An 18876-nucleotide genomic window follows, 5' to 3' on the forward strand; every position below is an offset into this window, starting at 1 on the left:
CAAGTCACTCACCTGTGTGCCTCAGTTTCCTCACCTGTAAAATGGGCTGGAGAAGGAAATGGCAAAGCACTCCAGTATCTCTGCCAAGAAAACCCACGGAACAGTAATACCATGGCCTACACCAGCTTTAACTGGGTCTTTGAAAACACATTGGGCCGGTTCTGTGGAACCTGCACTGGGAAGCCACTGATAGGATGACCTCATTTGGGGTTTTCTTGGCAGAGATACAGGAGTGGGTTGACCATTTCCTTCTCCAGCTCCTTTTACAGATGGGAAAACTGAGGAAACAGGATAAAATGAATTGCCCAGGGTCACACAGCTAGTGCGTCTCTGAGGCCAGATTTGAACAGGCCTTCACAGCTGCGGGCCCAGTGTACATCTGCTGTATCATCTGGCTGCTTCGGTATATCACATGTAAAATTTTTTATGGTGAGTAAACTGATGGATCTTAAGGCCCCTTTAAGATGTGAATCTAAATAATAATGTACAGGAAAAATAATGGTAGTAGAATCAGAGCATTGGATGTGGAGTCAGCATCTTGGATTCCAGCTTCTCTACTTGATTCACTTTGGGATCTTAGAAAGTCACTTAAACACTTTGCTTCCTAATCAATAACATGGAAAGAGTATGTGACCTAGGAGTTTTATTGGAGGAGGGGAGTTGTCTTGCCTTTTTGTTTTTGTTCATGTGGCTAATATGGAAATATTCTTTGCATGATTTCATATGTATAATGAATATCATTTCTTACCTTCCTAGTGGGTGGATTTTACTCTGAACATGGGGGAAGAGAATTTGGGGCTGGAAATTTCTTAAAATGTAAACTTTTTGCAAATAGGGATTGCTTTATTGTCCTTGTGTCTTCAGAGCGAGCACTGGCACATAGTAGGTGCTTAATAAATCTTGTTGATTGATTGATATTCCACAGGCAGTTCTATGTGGCTAACCTGTAAAGTCATGCACTGGTAATGTGATTTCTCATTCCAAATGTTATATTTGGGGTTTAGCATCAAATGATGAGATTGTAAGCACCAAATGTTAGTGTTTGGTTGTGTGAGTAATTCACAATGGCCATTCTCTTTGGCAAAAGTTAGGTTTATGTAGGAGAAAAGGTTACAGATAAAATGAAAAGATACGATAAACATTTGGAGTAGTAGGTATGAAACAGAGCCGGGAGAGCATATAGTTAGCAAGGAAAGGGGTTTTAAAAATTAATGATGGAAAAGACAAGTTCCCTAGTGGAACTCACACTTAACCAGAAGAGAACACTCCATAAGACTGGAGTATGCCCTTAGTGACAGACTAAATCCTAAAAGGGATTTAAGCTCCCAAAAAAGAGTGAGTTAGCGGTAAGAAGGAAAAGAAGAATAGAAGCACGGCATGGCATGGGGAAGGCAGAGTACTATAGTGAGTGTAACCCAAAGGTTGTCCGGCAAAGATGGTGTAAGCCATGGATAGATATATAGAGGAGATTTAACTTCAGAGATTTGACATAATTTGGATTTCTAACTGGACCTCCATCGAGGGCGAAACTATAAAGTTCCCCATCAGTGCCCTTCTTTGTTTGCTTCAGGAAATAATCCCATCAATTCCATTAGTATTTTTTCTGTCAACCCCACCTAGTTACGCAGGATGTCATCCCTGGTAGTTTGGAGATCCTGTATAGAGAATTCAATAAACTGATGAAATCAAGTCTCCTTTGCATATTTTTCCAATCTCCTTTGCAAATTTGGAAAGGAATCTTGTCTAGAATGTAATATACTTTAGTCCAAATCCTTGATATAATAAACATTTTAGTTCTCTCTATGTACATGGTCTCACTGAGAAGAGACTTCTTCCAATGAATAGATTCTTAACCTGGGGTCTATGAATTTGTGTTAAAAAGTTGTTGTTGTTGTTGTTTTTATAACTGAAGAATATTGGTCTTCTTTATTATCTTGTGTGTGTTATGCATTTAAAAATATTCTGAAGGGGCAGATAGGTGGCACAGTGGATAGTGTACCAGCCCTGGAGCAGTCAGAAGAATCTGAGTTCAAATTCAGCCTCAGACACTTACTTGCTGTGTCATCCCTGGCAAGTCACTTAACTCCCAAAGTCTTTTCCTCTCCCTCCCCCACCAACCCTCTCCTACTCCCCGAAAAAATCATTGAGACAGAGTCCATAGACTTCAGTCAAACAGTCTGGTGAGAGCCCCTTAAATTTTCATTGAGAGCCTTTATTTACACCTTGAATATTGACAAACTGGGACTTGGTTTATTGTTTTGTTGATTTTTCTCCAGTTAGGATATAATAGAGAAAATGATAATAATGCAAGTTATCCTTAAATGTGTCATGTATGCTTTTCTCTCCTGTTGAATTAGTTAAGTTTTGCTGTTCACATTTTTTCAGTCATGTTTGATTCTCTATTAACTCCATTTGGAATTTTCTTGACAAAGCTACTGGAGTGGTATTCCATTTCCTTCTCCAGCCTATTTTACAGATGAGGAAACTGAGGCAAACATGGTTAAGTGACTATCTGAGGTCAGATTTGAACTCTGGAGAATGAGTCTTCATGACTCCAGGTCTGGCACTTTATGCATTATGGCACCACTGAACTGCTCTAATTATTTACTATATACTTCCCTGTATGTTGCACAAAAAAGTTTAAGAACTCCTATCCTTACCTGTAATCTTAGGTCATAGAATCATAAATTTAGAGTTAGGAGATGACAACGGAATCCAATTCCTGTATTTTACAGGAAAGGAAACTGAGACACAATGCTTAAGTGTTTTGAGCTAGTCACAAAGCTTAAATGTCTAGGGGGAAATTTGAAACAAAGTATTTTTGTACCACTAGGATTAGAATTTAGATCTATTCTTTGGAATATGTTGTTGCCAAATTTCAATAATTCAGGAACATGGAGCTGAATCGATATTTCCCTACTATGATTGGATCATAGCAAAAAAAGAAGATGGTAAACTCTACAATGTGCCTCCAGCCCAGCTGTGAGGAACCTAGCAGTACATGTCCTTTACTGTTCTAGAGATTAGAGTTGGGAGTGGGTCCATGGAAGGGGTGACTACTTGTGAAGGTCCGGGCTAGCTCCTCTGAAGGGCTCAGAATAAGTCCTTGTCAGGATAAGCAAAAGTCCTTGCCCCACGATGGGCGCCAAAATGTAAAGGTCCGGTCGTCTCTAGGTTATCCTTCCAGTCTGCCGTCCCAACTCTGTCCCAGGCTGGACTACTCTCCAGACCCAATGCTGCCCTCTTTTATCCTCACAGAGAGTGAGAACTCAACGGGGCTTGTGAGAAACATTTCAACCAATGAACTTGCTCCTTTTAAAGGTTGTGTAAACTTTTCAGAACTCCTTTTAAAGGTATAAACTCCTTTAAATATGTAAACTCCTCTTCAAAAGTTCAAAGGTGTAAACTCCTCCTAAAGGCTGGAACTAAAGGTGTGAATTCTGAGCTAGAGAATTGCCCAGACAACCTGAGTTCTCACCTTGTAATCCTAACATCTCCCCTTTTCTTTTGATTTAGAACATAGGTGAGTCCCTTCTTCCATTATAATTATGAACATTTTGAATCCTAACAGGAGATGAGTGGAAAAACCACCCTAGACTTGATGCAGCATCTTTGTCCAATCTATCGATCTCACTAAAGTCAGTTGGAGATACCTAGAGGGTCAATTCAGGTCTGAGCACCATATTTGAAAATGGCCAAACTGGGGAAACCAGCTAGGCCCTAGAAGATAGGGCCCACGGTCAGGAGGACATGAATTCAAATTTGACTTCAGATAATTATTAGCTTTGTGAGTTTGATCAAGTCACTTAATCCTGTTTGCCTCAGCTTCCTCATCTATATAATGAGCTGGAGGAAGAAATGGCAAACAATTCTGGTATCTTTACCAAGAAAACCCTAAATGGGGTTTTGGAGAGTAGGACATAACTAAAAACCAAATAAACAATAAAAAACTGAAAAATAGAGAAAAAGCAATGGAAATAACAAATCTCAAAACCTGTGAGGAAATCTAGATGTTTAGATTGGAGAAGACTTAGGTAGCTGTTTCTACTTATTGGGGAGCAGGGATCAAATTTATTCATTAAAACTCCAGAGTTGAAACTAATCAGTAGAAAGCTAAACTTGGTTCAAAATTAGGAAGAACTCTTAACAATTAGGGATATATTGTAAAGTAATGAGTTCTGCATCATAGAAGTATTCCAGTGGAGGTTAGAATGTTATAGAGAGCATTCTTGCATGAGGCAGAAGGGTAGAACAAAATGCCTGTAGGATCTCTTGCAATTTGAATGAGAGAGTTACCATAGATTAATTTGATTGAGGATAGATCTTGGAATAGATTCTCTGGCCCAGGCATCATTACCACAGGTCAGTCCTTATATTAAATGAGAAAATGCTTAAATCACCATCTCATGTTGCATTTGCTTTTGGTGAATGACCATGGTACTTTATTGGCAAGTCACTGAATAGTACCAATGCCAGACACATAATAGACTGGATAAATATTTGTTTGAGTGAATGATATGTAATGCTGTCTTCCTGAGGTCTTTCTTGATTGCTTTGCATACCAAGAGACCAGTTGACCTTTTTGTCGTCAGACTCATACCCAAGTGTTTGTGAGGACAGAAATCTCCACCTTTATCATTTGAAGGTGGTTGTTGCTCACTTGAGCCCAACTCTTCGTGACCTCATGGACCATAGCACATCAGTAGTGTCCCTTTAGTTGTCATGGAATGGACACTGGAGTGGTTTGCCATTTTCTTCTTCTCCGGCAGATTAAGTGACTTGCCTATCGTCACATAGCTAGTAAGTATCTGAGGTTGGAATTGAACTCAGATCTTCCGGATTCAGGACCCAGCACCGTATCCATTGAGTACCTAGTTGCACCTGTTAAATATTAAATGCTTGTTGATTAATGTTTTAAAAAATTATGAATATGAAGATTTCAGAGGAGCAACAAAAAGTATAGGAACTGATAAAGGATACATGAGCAAAACCAGCAAACAAATAACATAACATGGCAGCCAGATGGCGCAAGGGATAGAGCACCAGGCCTGGAGTCAGGAAAACTTCAGTTTCAATCTAGCCTCAGACACTTGTTACCTGTAGGACCCTAGACTAGTCATTTAACCCTCTTTGCCTTAGATTCCTTGTTTGTAAAATGAACTGGAGAAGGAAATGGCAAATCACTCTAATATACTGTCAAGAAAACCCCAAATTGGGTCACAAAGAGTTGAACATGACTGAAACAAGTGAACAATAATTTCCCAGGATGATCGTGAAGATTAAATGAGTTGACAAAAATACTTAACATAGTGCCTAGCACATTATAGGTGCTATGTAATGCGAGCTATTATTATTCTTATAGCAATACAAGTGAAAAACAACAACAAATGGGTCTTGAAGAATAGAGGAGACTTCTTTCCTTTCTCTGAAGAAGATGGATGTGGAACAACATATATAGTGTTCAAGTTATCATATTGTTAAATTTCCTAAATTCATCTCTCCTTCCTCCCTTCCCTCCTCCCCTCCCCTTCCCCTTTTCCCCCTCTTTCTCCTCCTCATTCTCCCCTTCTTTCTTCCTCTCCTTTGAATGTTCCACCAGGTAGAATACTAGAGGGAAATATTTGGAAATGAAAGTATTTAGAAAAATAAGTTATCAATAAACATTTTTAAAAGTGGGTTGAACTATAAAACTTCTAAGGTTCTTTTTAGCTCTAAAATTCTAACTAGAGGAGAAGGAAACATATTTATTAAATACCTACTTTGTTCCAAGCACTGTGCTAAGCAAGGTACACATGTGATTCACACACCAACAATGGGAGATAGGTGTTATTATTATTATTATATTAGAGAATCTGGAGGCAGGCAGAGGTTAAATGACTAGCTCAAGATCAAACTTGGCTACATTTGAACTCAAGCCTTTTTGACTTGAAGCCCACTGTGTTATATAGCTGCAGATACCAATAGCTTTGCATACTGTAGAATATATGCCTTGACAGTTCCAATAGACTAGTGATGGAGAGTGCCATTTATATCCCGAGAGAAAACTGTCAAGACTGAATGTGGATCAAAGCTTAGTATTTTCACCTTTTTTTGTTATTTGCCTTTTTTTATTTCTCATGGTTTTTTTTTTTTCCTTTTTGATCTGATTTTTATCCCACTTCCACTTATAGTTTAGATAGTGACCTTAGAGCACTGGCTACCTTAACCAGCCCATATGTATACATTATGTTCTTGTACAAGGGTATTAAGAAAGATGGGCAGCTGGAGAGATTAACTGTGTGACCCTGGACAATCCCTTAACCCTCTTTGCCTCAGTTTCCTCATCTGTTACATGAGTTGCAGACAGAAATAGCAAACTACTCCAGTATCTAGCTGTGTGACCTCAGTTTCCCCATCTGTAAAATGAAGTGAAGGAAATAGTAAACCATTCCAGTACTTTGCCACAAAAACCCCAAATGGGGTCATGAAGAATCGAACACCCAAAATGATTGAACCACAAATTAGGAAAAAAAAAAACTTAGTAAACTTTGCAAAGTTTTTCAAAATGTAAAATAATAATTATCTTTCTCCTGAACTGCTCCCTGCATGTCCCTGTTGAAGCTGTTGACCAAACTGGAAGAGATCTTGAAAGCCACCCAGCCCTAACATCTCATTTTATAGATGGGGAAATTAAGACCCAGAGAGAGTGACCAAGTCAGAATTTGAACTCATTTTTTTCCTCATTGTGCCCACTGCCTCTCCAATGAGGAGTGATGTTCTTTAGCCAAAGGTATCTGGGTATTTGTTTGCCAAGTGTCTATTTTCCATGCTGGAAGAGAACTTGTAAATGTTTAATTAACTTTGCTCCTGGATGCCTCTTTTGGACGAGAGCCTATTAATAACGAGTGGCTGAGGGGCAGGTATGATGTCTGTTACTATAGCATCCCCTTGAAGAGGATCTGGGAGTGAGACACAGCTGAGCTCAGGAAAAAGGCAGGTGGGGGCGGGGCCCAGAGTTCAGCCCCAATCAAGGCAGGACCAGCGGGAAGCAGACATAGGGATTTGCCTCTTTCCCAGGTCACCCAGTGAGGTCCCCTTTAGCATCTCCACCTGCAGCCCCTAGGAGTCTGCCTTGAGCCTCACTGTGGATGCATAGAGAGCTCCCAGCATCCTGTCTCCCTTTTAGCTCTCCTAAAGGAGTCTCCCCAGCCTGATTGCTGGTCAGACCCCATATCCCATTGCCTTTTTTTTTTTTTTTTTTTTTTTTTTTTGTCTTGGAAGAACTTGATTGGATTTCATCTTCCTGATATTTCCAAGGGGAAAAGAGTGGTTACTTGTCTCCCTGGGAGGGCTCTGCATGGGCCTCTCAAACTGAAATGAATAAGAATGACCGACAGTGAATGATTGCTGCTAACCCACTAGAGGGGTCCCTCCTTCACCATGCCGTTTAAGGGGTTCACTACCTTCAAAGAAAAATTCCTCAAGCCTGGAAAAGAGGGTGTGAAGAATGCGGTTGGAGACTCGCTGGGCATTTTCCAAAGGTAAAAGTTTTGATTGCTAAGTTCAAGTTTAAGGCTTAATTCTACCTTGTGGGCTAAACAGATCAGCCACTGGAGCATGTTTATGAGAGATTTTAAGAGAAATGCCAAATCTATATTGTTGAGACTAGAACACACCCAGAGATGTGTTCCATTCCCTCGGTGGGACTGAAAGGAAATTGAAGAAATAAAATGTGGTATAAAGGGGGTACCCTGTACCTCTGAGCTAGAAAAGATTGGGGGGAGGGTATGACATTTCCTGCTAAGATGGCAATGCTGAAGGTGGACAGGACTTCTGGTTAAAATGCAGCTCTCGTGCAAAATTTGATTACCCTCTAAATGATGAATAGTCTTAATTCTATTACTGTAAATGGGGATGACATCACTTTGCACTATTTCAGAAAGGTCTTTCCAGCTTTTTTTATGTTACTTACACTTGTGTTATAAGAGCACTGCAGTATTTTATGATGTGAATGGACCATGATTTATTTAACCATTCCTCTTCTCCCAGGACATTTAGATAGCTCTGGCTTTTGTTTTGTTTTGTTTTTACAGATAATGCTATTTTGAATAGTTGTTCAGTAAGATGAGTTGTTTGTGTTGGGCTTTAATATTAAGTTTCTAATGAAATATTTCATCACAGAATTACACAAGCAAGTATTTTAAACTTAGAAATTACCAAGGTATCTCCATGTGTAATTTTTCTAAGGTCAGAAGGATAAAGTGTTAATAGTTTGAGCATAAGAAAATCAGGTCATCAAAAAGCAAAAGCCCATCATTCACATTTAGAGGGAAGCAAAGATTAAGGATTTGTATCATGGGAAATGGAGGATTCTCAGAGCTTGTGCAAAAAGAAAGAAAAGCATTTTCAAAAGTATAGTCCAATGTGTGATTATCAAAAGAAATGCTTCTAAAAAACTATATGATTATGATTAACTAGTTTCAAATATTTGAAAAGATGGGACATTTTAATTTATGGGTTTTGAAAAGAGACACTAAGTTTCTATGTATCTTTTGTGAAAAGAATTGGTGCTTTTTATATTTGAATATAAGATACAAATTATTCATCAGTTTTATCAGCATGTACATAAAAGTAAGCTCCCTTTCTTAAGCTCTAAGTATTCTGATTGTGGTGGTTTGATCACTTCTTAGGAATGAGAAAGTATCTATTATGTACGTATGTATATATATATAAATATATGTGTGTGTGTGTGTATGTATGTATATATATATATATTTGTGTATGTGTATATATATGTATATATATATACATATATATACACACCTCTTGTCAGTTCCAAATAGATTTTGACATGTATTTGTGGTTGCTTAAATTTGAAAGGTTGATTCATAAAGAGAACCTCTCTGCAAAATGCATTAAATCAAACCTTTCCTTAATTAAATGGACTAATGCAGTGATATTTAATTTAATAATTTCATTATATTTAAATAATCACAGTTCCTCTTAAGCCTGAGTGTCCTAAAAGACATTGGAAAGGAACCAGGTGGTTTCCTTGATGGTGAAATCATTCTTTATTTATTTATTTTTTTTAAGCAAACATTTTTAGAAAAATTGAATTGAGTACCTGATTGAATTTTCTTCTTGATCCAAAGTTCTACCAGATCTGCAATAAACCTTTAGTAGATAGAATGCTAGTTCATTTCCAAGAGTATCATGCCTAGGAAATGCTTACAACAGGTTCTCGTGAATATAATGACTTTTTTTACCCCAGTGCTCCATCAGACAATTTCCAATTTCTTTGTACTTGAGTTTGGATCTCAGTTCTGCTACTTTATTACTTTATTTTATCTCATGGATTCCCTGGACCTCTGAATATCTTTCTGTAAGATGAGAGTGTTGCCCAGATGACTTCTCAGGTGCCTTAATGCTCTAAATTTGTGCTTCCTGATAATCTAACCACATAAAACAGTTCCTCCCCTTTCTTAAATAAGACAGTCTGTAGAAGCAAGGCAGGAAATCCTCAATGAACAACCAAAAAATCCCATTTGGAGAAGTAAAGTAAATCCTCAGGATACTCCTTATTACAGCATTTATAAATATTATATTGTCATACAGATTGGGGTGATTGTTTTTAAAATGCTAGAAATTTGCCATTCTGATAATATTGATGAGTTGGTGTTTGTTTGTTTGTTTGTTTGTTTTAATTATGTTTGGTTTCTTATAGGTGTATTACTTTTCCCCATTCCCACCCAGCCCAAATTTTTAATCTGAAAAACAGACTTCAGTATTCTTGAATCTCCATGCTGGTTACAGGCTAGCTGTGACTTTAAAGTATGTATCTAGACAACTTCTTGATCTCTTAGGGAATATAATCTTCTCTTTAATATGAATTGTTTCATGAAAAAGAGATCAGAGGAACACTTCTGAAAGTCTTCCTTGAACAATACGTAGGCATGGTATTATGTGATAGTTGTGGGAGTGTTATAGAAATAACAAACATACAATTCTTTTCCCATCCCTCAGTACTTTATCTCAGCTCCTTCTCCCTTTGTTTGCCATTTAGAGCAGGAGTTATTAACATGAGGTCCAAGCTTTTTTTCTTTAATTCTATTTCTTAACTTGCCTTGCAAATACTTAACCTCCCCTCCCCCCATGGATCCCTCCCTTGTCTTTTCCCCCCTATCTTTTCCCTCTCTCTTTATCCCATTCCCAGTATTCTACATACCTTATCTCACTCCCCTTAATCTACTACACCCTTTTTTGTTCTACTTTCTTCTATCCTATCCCTGTCCTTCCTTCTTTATCCCTTTCCCATTAATCTATACATCTAGTTCCACTGCCATAAATCTATACACCCTTTTATATACTCTCTTATCCTATTCCCTCCCTCTTTCTTTATAGAATTTGAAGAGTGCTATACACTCCATGGTGTTTTCAGAAATGCCAGTCCTTCTCCTCTGTCTAATGCCTTTATATTGGTTCTTCCTCTGCATGACATTCAACTTTAAAAAAATGTTTAAAGCTATATTTCAATGTATTGATTTCCTTTGCAATCCTATACCTTTTATATATTTAAAAATATTATTCTAAGAAGGCATCCATAGCTATCACTAGCCAATTCACAAAAAACTTTAAGAGATATTGGAAAAACAAACAGTAACAACAATAATAATTATAAGTGCCATTTAGGAGAAGGAGGGAAGCATAATACATAGAAGAATGAAATCTTGCCTCTGAAACATACTAGCTTTGTGACCAGAAACAAATCATTTTATCTCTCATACCTGGGTTTCCCCAGGTTACCCAAGACATAGATTACAAATAAGTAGCTAGTCTGTTAGTGAAAGAAATTTCTTCCTCATTGAAAGCATCATAGATTAAAAAAAAAAAAAAAAAAAAAAAAAAAGGCAAATCATCAAATATCCTTACATCCTTACGTTGCACTTTTGGGCGTTTTCCCAAATATCTTATATACAGGCAGTGTGGGGTAGTGGATAGGACAATGGACTTACAGCCAGAAAGACTTGAATCCAAATTCACTTTTGGATCCTTATTAGCTATGTGACACTCTCCACCATCATCCCCTATGTCACTAAATCTCCCTGTGCTTCAGGTTCCAAATCCATAAGAATCGAGTATTTGTCTCAATCAGTACCCTTTCTGACACTCGATCTATATCTTTTGAACCTCACAACTTTCTGTAAGGAAGATTCCATAGATATTATCAGTCTATAATAGATGAGAAAATGGCTCAAGGAAATGAAATAACTTTTCCATGGTTGTTTAGCTAGTAAGGATCCCATTTTGGATTTGAACCCAGGTCCCAGTCTATTGAAATCAGGTCCACCATACTTTGCTTCCTCTGGAAAGGGTTAGTTTAAGCTAATAAATAGTGGGCAGAGCAAAACCTAAAATTCCCACCACCCTTGCTTCTTCAGGAGGAAATGCAATGGAAATTTAGTTTCTCCAAAGTTGAAGTTTCCTTAAAATTTATTTGCATGACTTTAGAGTGGAAGTAGGTCCCATGCATCGGCCACTTGCTTTCCACAAGGAGGAACTGTTGCACAGTTGCCTCTTTCCCAATATCAAGCTCTATGCCATCCTTTTGCCCAGTGTAACTGTGACCTTATGGTTGTCACAGCTACTTAGTCCCCATGGCAGGGGCTGTGGTAAATGCTCTTGGACCTAGGCTTTCTCATCTTCAAAATGAGTCTAATGATACCTCGAGATCTTCATAGGGTTGATGTGAGAATCTAATGAGATAATATATCAAGTGTTTTGCAAACCTCAAAATACAATATAAATTTCAGCAATTATTATTATTGGGACCACTGGTGTCAGGTGGTGATTATTTCCATTTCTAATATTTAAACTTTTACTTTTGGCAGCAAATGTAACAATTAGAATGGCTACTGGGCTCCTTCATTTAAGGAGTGCTCTGCATTGAACTGACATTCATCATCTTGACTGAGTAAAGTAATAGTGAACTATCTAATACAAGGGTTCTAATCTGGATCCATGAACTAGGTCTTTTTTTTTTTTTATTTTTTATTTTTGCTGAGGCAATTGGGGTTAAATGACTTTACCAGGGGCACACAGCCAGGAAGTGTTAAGTGTCTGAGACCAGATTTGAACTCGGGTCCTCCTGAATTCAGGATTGGTGCTCTATCCACTACCTAGCTGCCCCTAGTTTTTTTTCTTAAAAAATAGTTTGATGATTCCATTTGACTTAGGATGGAAAATGCCATCCGCATCTAGAGAGAGAACCATAGAAACTGAGTGTAGATTGAAGTATAGTATTTTCAGCTTTTTATTTATTTGTTTGCTTGTCCTTTCTCATGGATTTTTCCCCTCGTTGGTCTGATTTTTCTTGTGCAACATGACAAATATGGAAATATGTTTAAAACAATTGTACATATTTAACCTAAAATTAAAAAAAAGTTTGAAAAGCATCTTTCAATACAGTTGATAACTTTTGTAATCCTATGCATTTTTTGCATTTAAAATCATCATTCTGAGAAGGAGTTCATTGGTTTCATCAGACTACTGGGGGTTTCATGACATACAAAAAAAAAACCTTAAGAACACTTACTTTAAAAGATGGGTTAGACTTTCTTTCTTGAACTCTTAACATTCCCATTGCAGTGCTCTGGGGAAAAATGCTTAAAAATTGGGTTTTATTGCATGTCCAGGGTCTTCACAAATTGGGGGATAGAAAGTCATTTATTGTATAATATATATCAGGTAAGTGCAGGTGTTTATTTCCTATTCATAAAAATAATGTTTAAAATAATTAGCACCTGAAATGTGGAAGATCTGACATTAAATCTGGCCTCTAAGCCGTGTGATCCTGAGCAAGTCTCAAAACTATTTGCCTCATATTTCTCATCTGTAAAATGAGCTTTGTCAAGAAAATTCCAATTGCCAAGAAAATTTTTTACAGAGTTGTACATGACTGAACAATAATAATACAAAAGGCTCCCTCACAAGCACATAATGATGAGATTTAAACAATCAGTAACTTAGAATTAATGTATATTCTCTTAGGAGTTGAAACTTAAAACTATTAAAAATAGATCATTTGGGAGAAACTAAGTCTGGGAAGTAGATGCTATTAAGATCATTTTGCGAAGGAGGAAACTGAGGTTGGAAGAGGTGGTAGTATCATGTAGCACTCTAGTTCTGGAGCTACAGCTCTTATTTGTACGTATGAGTAAACTGCCAGTCCTAGAGATTGTGGCTGTCCTTGTTCTAAAGGGTTTATAGTGGATTTGCAATCCAACTTTTTCTATTTTCCAATTCAGCACTCTATCTAGAGTACCCACAAGTAAATTAGGAGGCAAGTTTCAGTCCAATAGAAAAGAAAGTCCATTCATTTAATCATTCAGGACTTTTCAATCACAAAATGGGAGACTTTGTGAAGTAGTGAGTTTCCTGTCCTAGAAATGCATTATATTTCAAAGTTGGAAGCGACCTTGGAAATGGGGAAAATCAGAATTTGAACTCGTCTTCTGTCACCAAATATTGCTTTTTCTAGGATTCTAGCTCTGTCATTTTAACAATTAAAGGGAGTTACCATGAAATCACACACACATTTCCACAGGAGAATTTTGAACTCACATGCTATGACTCTAGAGTTCACATTTCTTTCACACTGACTCCCTCGGCACATCACTGTTGTGCCGGAGCAAAAGAAAAATCAAAGTGGAAGTAGAAAGTCAACTATATTATGTTAAAGGTAAGAAAGCTCGGAAGGGCTTTCACTGTTGGTCCAGATTTTTCCCCCCAAGTTTTTCCACAATTACTCTGAATATTTGAACTGTGAGTAAATACTTTTGGCAGTACCCAAGGGCTGAAGTACACGTCTCATTAGCATTCTTTCAGAAGTGGGGCTCCCCTGTCCCATAGATATTTGTCTAAGGAGAAGGAACGTTTGCACTAATGAAGCCCACAAAGCTCCCTCACCTATATTAGAGAAACAACAAGAGCCTGGCATCTCTGTGAAGAATGTATTTCAAAAGATCTATTGGCCTCAGAGTAAAAGAAGTGGGGCAACTAGGTGGTTCAGTGGACCACCAATCTGGTCTCAGACACTTAATACTTCCCAGCTGTGTGACCCTGGGCAAGTCACTTAATCTCAATGACCTCAAGGAAAAAAAAAAGAGTAAAAGAAGCTTTGATTAAAATCATTACATTGTAAGCTCCTTGAAAGCAGGTACTATCTTTTGCCATTTCTTTAGCACAGTGCCTGGCACATAATAAGCACTTAATAAATGTTGATTGACAAACTCAGTGACTAATTCTTAGGAAGAAATTCATTTCTGAGTGATAACTAAATATCTTTGTGCTTAGGCCAAGAGGCCCAAAGGGTTATCTCTGTTGCTGGGTCATGATGTAGGGGAACATCGATCCCAGGCTACCTTGGGGTGGTAAGCATGGGTGAAAGAGCAGCTCAAGCCTGAATGATTAAAGGACTTGTAAGTGCCGTTATTGTTTTAAAATTCTGAGACCTGAGCCAAAGTTCTGGTTACTTTCTTTTCTTTCCCAATTAAGTACTTTGCTGAAGACTCACCATAGTATAGGGGTGATGCTGAGTTTTCAAAGTTATCACAGAAAAGCAGAAACCTCAGCAGCTTCTTTCACACTGGGAAGGGTTGGAGGACCAGCTTAGCAAAGCTCCAACAACCTCTCCACCCAAAGGCTGGCCTTTAATTTAGGGATTCTTCTTGTTTAGCTTCAGAAACTCATAAAATCAAGAAAATTAGTAAGGAAATGACCTTTTTTGTTCATTGAATCATAGATACCGAGCCTTAAGAAACCTCAGAGGACATTATTCCAAATCCCTCATTTTATAAGTAAGGAAACTGAGGCCTATTGAAGTGAGAGAACTTGCCCAAAGTTACACATGAAGTGCAAACATCATAGATGGGATTTGAACCTATGTTGTTTGCTTCCAGGATCATTGTTTTTCCCCAGTGCATAATTGTTCCAGGATAGATTCACCTTCTATCCCTGGAGATTTTTTCAAGCTATTGGCAATTTCCAGATTTTATCTATTAAATAAAATCTTGGACCTTAGAAGCAACTAATCTTTCCTATCCACAATATCCACCTACCTATCTCCTCTACTCCCTCTCCCGGGTTTTAATGTTTTCCCTCTTTCTCATTCATTTGAGTTTATTTTGTATATGTGACCATGAGGAGGCTCATCTAAGAGAGGATTGGACCTAAAATTAGGAAGATCTGAATTCAAATATACTACACTCACTCACTAGTTGTGTGACCCCAGACTTAATGTCTCTTCTCCTCAGTTTCATCAATAGTAAAATGGGATGACAACAGCAAGTACCTCCTAGGGTTATGAGAACAAAAATGACACTATTTGCATTGTAACTACAATATTTGTATGTGCTTAGCACAATGCCTGACATATGGTAGGTATTACACAAATGCCCTTTCTCTCTCCTCCCTTTCTTTTCCTTTTCTCTCTTCCTCTTTCACCTTCCTTTTTATCTTTCTTCTTCCCCTTCTTTCTCCTCTTCTTCTTCCTCCTCCTTTTCTTCTTTTTCCTCATTTCCTTCTTTTCTTCTTTTTCTTCCTCTTCCTTCCCTTTTTTTCTCCTTTTCTTTTTCTTCTTCCTTCTCCTCTTCTCCCAATGAGGAAGCTTCCTCTGCCAGTATTTATTAATGTCTGCTCTGCAACTTAGCATCTTAAGAGTTTTATTTTTATTTTTTATTTTAATTTTTTTTAATTAATAATTTTTTATTATATATATATATATATTATAATATTATCCCTTGTATTATTTTTTCCAAATTACCCCCCCTCCCTCTATTCCTTCCCCCCGATGACAGGCAATCCCATACATTTTACATGTGTTACAATATAGTCTAGATACAATACATGTGTGTGAATATCATTTTCTTGTTGCACAATAAACATTAGAATCCGAAGGTACATGCAACCTGGGCAGACAGATATTAGTGCTAACAATTTACATTCACTTCCCAGTGTTTCTTCTCTGGGTGTAGCTACCTCTGTCCATCATTGATCAACTGGGAGTGAGTTGGCTCTTCTTTATGTTGAAGATTTCCACTTCCATCAGAATACATCCTCATACAGTATTGTTGTTGAAGTGTACAGTGATCTTCTGGTTCTGCTCATTTCACTCAGCATCAGTTGATTTAAGTCTCTCCAGGCCTCTCTGTATTCCTCCTGTTGGTCATTTCTTACAGAGCAATAATATTCCATAACCTTCATATACCATAATTTACCCAACCATTCTCCAACTGATGGACATCCATTCATCTTCCAGTTTCTAGATACTACAAAAAGAGCTGCCACAAACATTTTGGCACATATATGTCTCTTTCCGCTCTTTAGTATTTCTTTGGGATATAAGCCCAATAGCAGCAATGCTGGATCAAAGGGTATGCACAGTTTGATAACTTTTTGGGGATAGTTCCAAATTGCTTTCCAGAATGGCTGGATTCTTTCGCAACTCCACCAACAATGTATCAGTGTCCCAGTTTTCCCACAGCCCCTCCAACATTCATCATTATTTGTTCCTGTCATCTTAGCCAATCTGACAGGTGTGTAGTGGTATCTCAGAGTTGTCTTAATTTGCATTTCTCTGATCAGTAGTGATTTGGAACACTCTTTCATGTGAGTGGAAATAGTTTCAATTTCATCATCTGAGAATTGTCTGTTCATATCCTTTGACATCTTAAGAGTTTTTAAGGGTACTGACATGAAATGACTCTCCTAAGGTCCCACAGCTAGTATGTGTCAGAAGTAGGACTATCTAGCCGTTAATTATGCTGAGTTACAAGTATTCTTAGAGAGCAAAGGTCAACTGTAGATCCGCCCTTCAGTCAAAGCCCCCAAGTTTATGAGGTATAAATTAAGGAAATTTTGCTGAACTATTAAGTTAACTTTTCAAGTGATTTCTTGGATATTATTGGGCATCACCAAGTTCTGGCTGGGGAACAGACACTTGGTTGACTCAGACATTTCAAACTCAATGTGTCTAAAAGTGGAGCATATTATTTATCTTCCTTCTGCCCTGCCCCCTCAAATACTCCTTCCTCTGTATTCACCAAGGTCACACAGATACCAAGTGTCACAAGGGGGATTTGAATCCACATCTTCTCATCCCAGAATCAGTGCATTTTTTTCCAGAAGCAATTTCAAATTCTTGCCTCTGATGGTTATTATTATTATGGGACTGTTGGCATGAAATTACTTTAATGGTACTTTGAGCCAGGACACCAGATGACTTTCCTTCCAAGAGGTAGCATTCTAGGAAGTCAGTAAGTCAACTTCAAAGGCCCCATCATCCTTCTAGATGAAACTTTGCAACTTTGGGATAATCTTTGACCCTTTCTCTTACCCATCTCTATTCCACACTTATCTCAAATCAATTGCCTAGTCTTCTCAAATCCCGCTTTACAACTCTTGCACTTGGGCCTTTCACTTTACTCATATAATGACCTTCAGGGGGCCATCTCCAGTTCTAATCTATATCTGGTCACTGGAGCCTAATGGCTCTGGAGAAGAAAATAAGGCTGGTGACTGCACAGCCTCCCTCTTACTTAAAACCCATTCATTTGCATCATAGCATCACATTCCTGATGTCATAGTTCTCTTCCAGAATGACAACAAAAATGCTTTCCAAGTTCAGACTTTCTCCATCTCTGAACTGGTTTGTTGCAATAACCATCCATGTGATCCCTCTGTCTCCAAGCTCCCCATCCTCCCTTTCCTCAAATCGATGCTTCTTCCTCTACCTTTCACCTTAGCATCACACTGTTTTTGAACCTCAAAATACAACAGTGAAAAGATTTTGATGGAAGCCATTGTTTAACAGCCCAGAAGTTATCTTCCTGGTGGTTTGCACTTTGGACAAGGTGTTTGCTGGACCTAATCACTTTAGGATTTCCCAAGTGTTATCTGTGAGATGTTATTTTTCATTGCTTTCTGCAACCCTTTGAAAATAAAATTATATACCTGTTAGTTTTGGACAAATTGTGCTTGCTTTCTTTCTTTCTTTCTTTTTAAACTCTTCATTAAAAGAGATGATTCACAGGGGGAGGAGAGGGAGGAGGGATATAATTGGAGAAAAAGGTTATGCAAAAGGCATCAATAACAACAGAAATGATGAGTGTGGATTTGTGTGTTTAGCCCACAAGTACCAAAAAAAAAAAAAAATGACTGAGAGCTCTTGTTGTCTGTGTGTGGAATTGTTGAACTCCTAGAATGCTACTTCATAAGTGTGTATGTGTGTGTGTGTAGATTCACTTAGTTTCCAGGCTCAAATTGCTACCAAAGTTATTAATTGCCAACAATACCATAACTACTGACTTTTACATTAAAGGAAAAGATCTGAAATTGCCTCTACTGAAAGAGTATTTGTAGAAACAGTCAAAAGCCCTGGGTTCAAATCTCTAAACACAGTAGCCGTGTGACTTACCATGTCACTCAGTTTCCCTGGATTCCCTGCATTCCGTCCTGAGAAGGGAGGGTATTGGATCAGATGACATCAAGTTCTGGGATGTTATTGACATGACCTATTTGCAAAGATCCATGTATATTTTATATACTTTCTACTCTGTTTTGCATGTCTTGGGCAAATACTTCATTTTCCCCACTCTTGTCATGGCTGATTACCAGTCACCTGGGTGCTAAGGGGATAAACACACATACACGGGTACATGTAGATATAGGTATAGAGATATAAATCTATATAAATATAGATAATATAGGTAGACATATAGACACATATATAGAGATATATAGGTAGATATGTAGATGCACACACACATACACACACACACACACACACACACACACACACACACACATGCACATATCAGTATGAATCAAAGCAGTACCCGA

At 37.9% G+C, this 18876-nt stretch overlaps 1 protein-coding gene across 1 annotated transcript in view; it reads left to right on the forward strand.

Moving 5' to 3' along the window:
* Positions 1-7237: 7237 nt before the first annotated feature.
* Positions 7238-18876, forward strand: part of SLC17A8 (solute carrier family 17 member 8) — a 62552-nt gene continuing 50913 nt past the window's right edge. Inside the window, exon 1 of the mRNA XM_074268048.1 lies at positions 7238-7520. Within this exon, the coding sequence (XP_074124149.1) occupies positions 7420-7520 (101 nt within the window). The 5' untranslated portion in view covers positions 7238-7419. The remainder of the gene's footprint in view (positions 7521-18876) is intronic.

The sequence above is a fragment of the Sminthopsis crassicaudata genome, chromosome 5 (assembly GCF_048593235.1).
Source record: "Sminthopsis crassicaudata isolate SCR6 chromosome 5, ASM4859323v1, whole genome shotgun sequence".
NCBI lineage: Eukaryota > Metazoa > Chordata > Mammalia > Dasyuromorphia > Dasyuridae > Sminthopsis > Sminthopsis crassicaudata.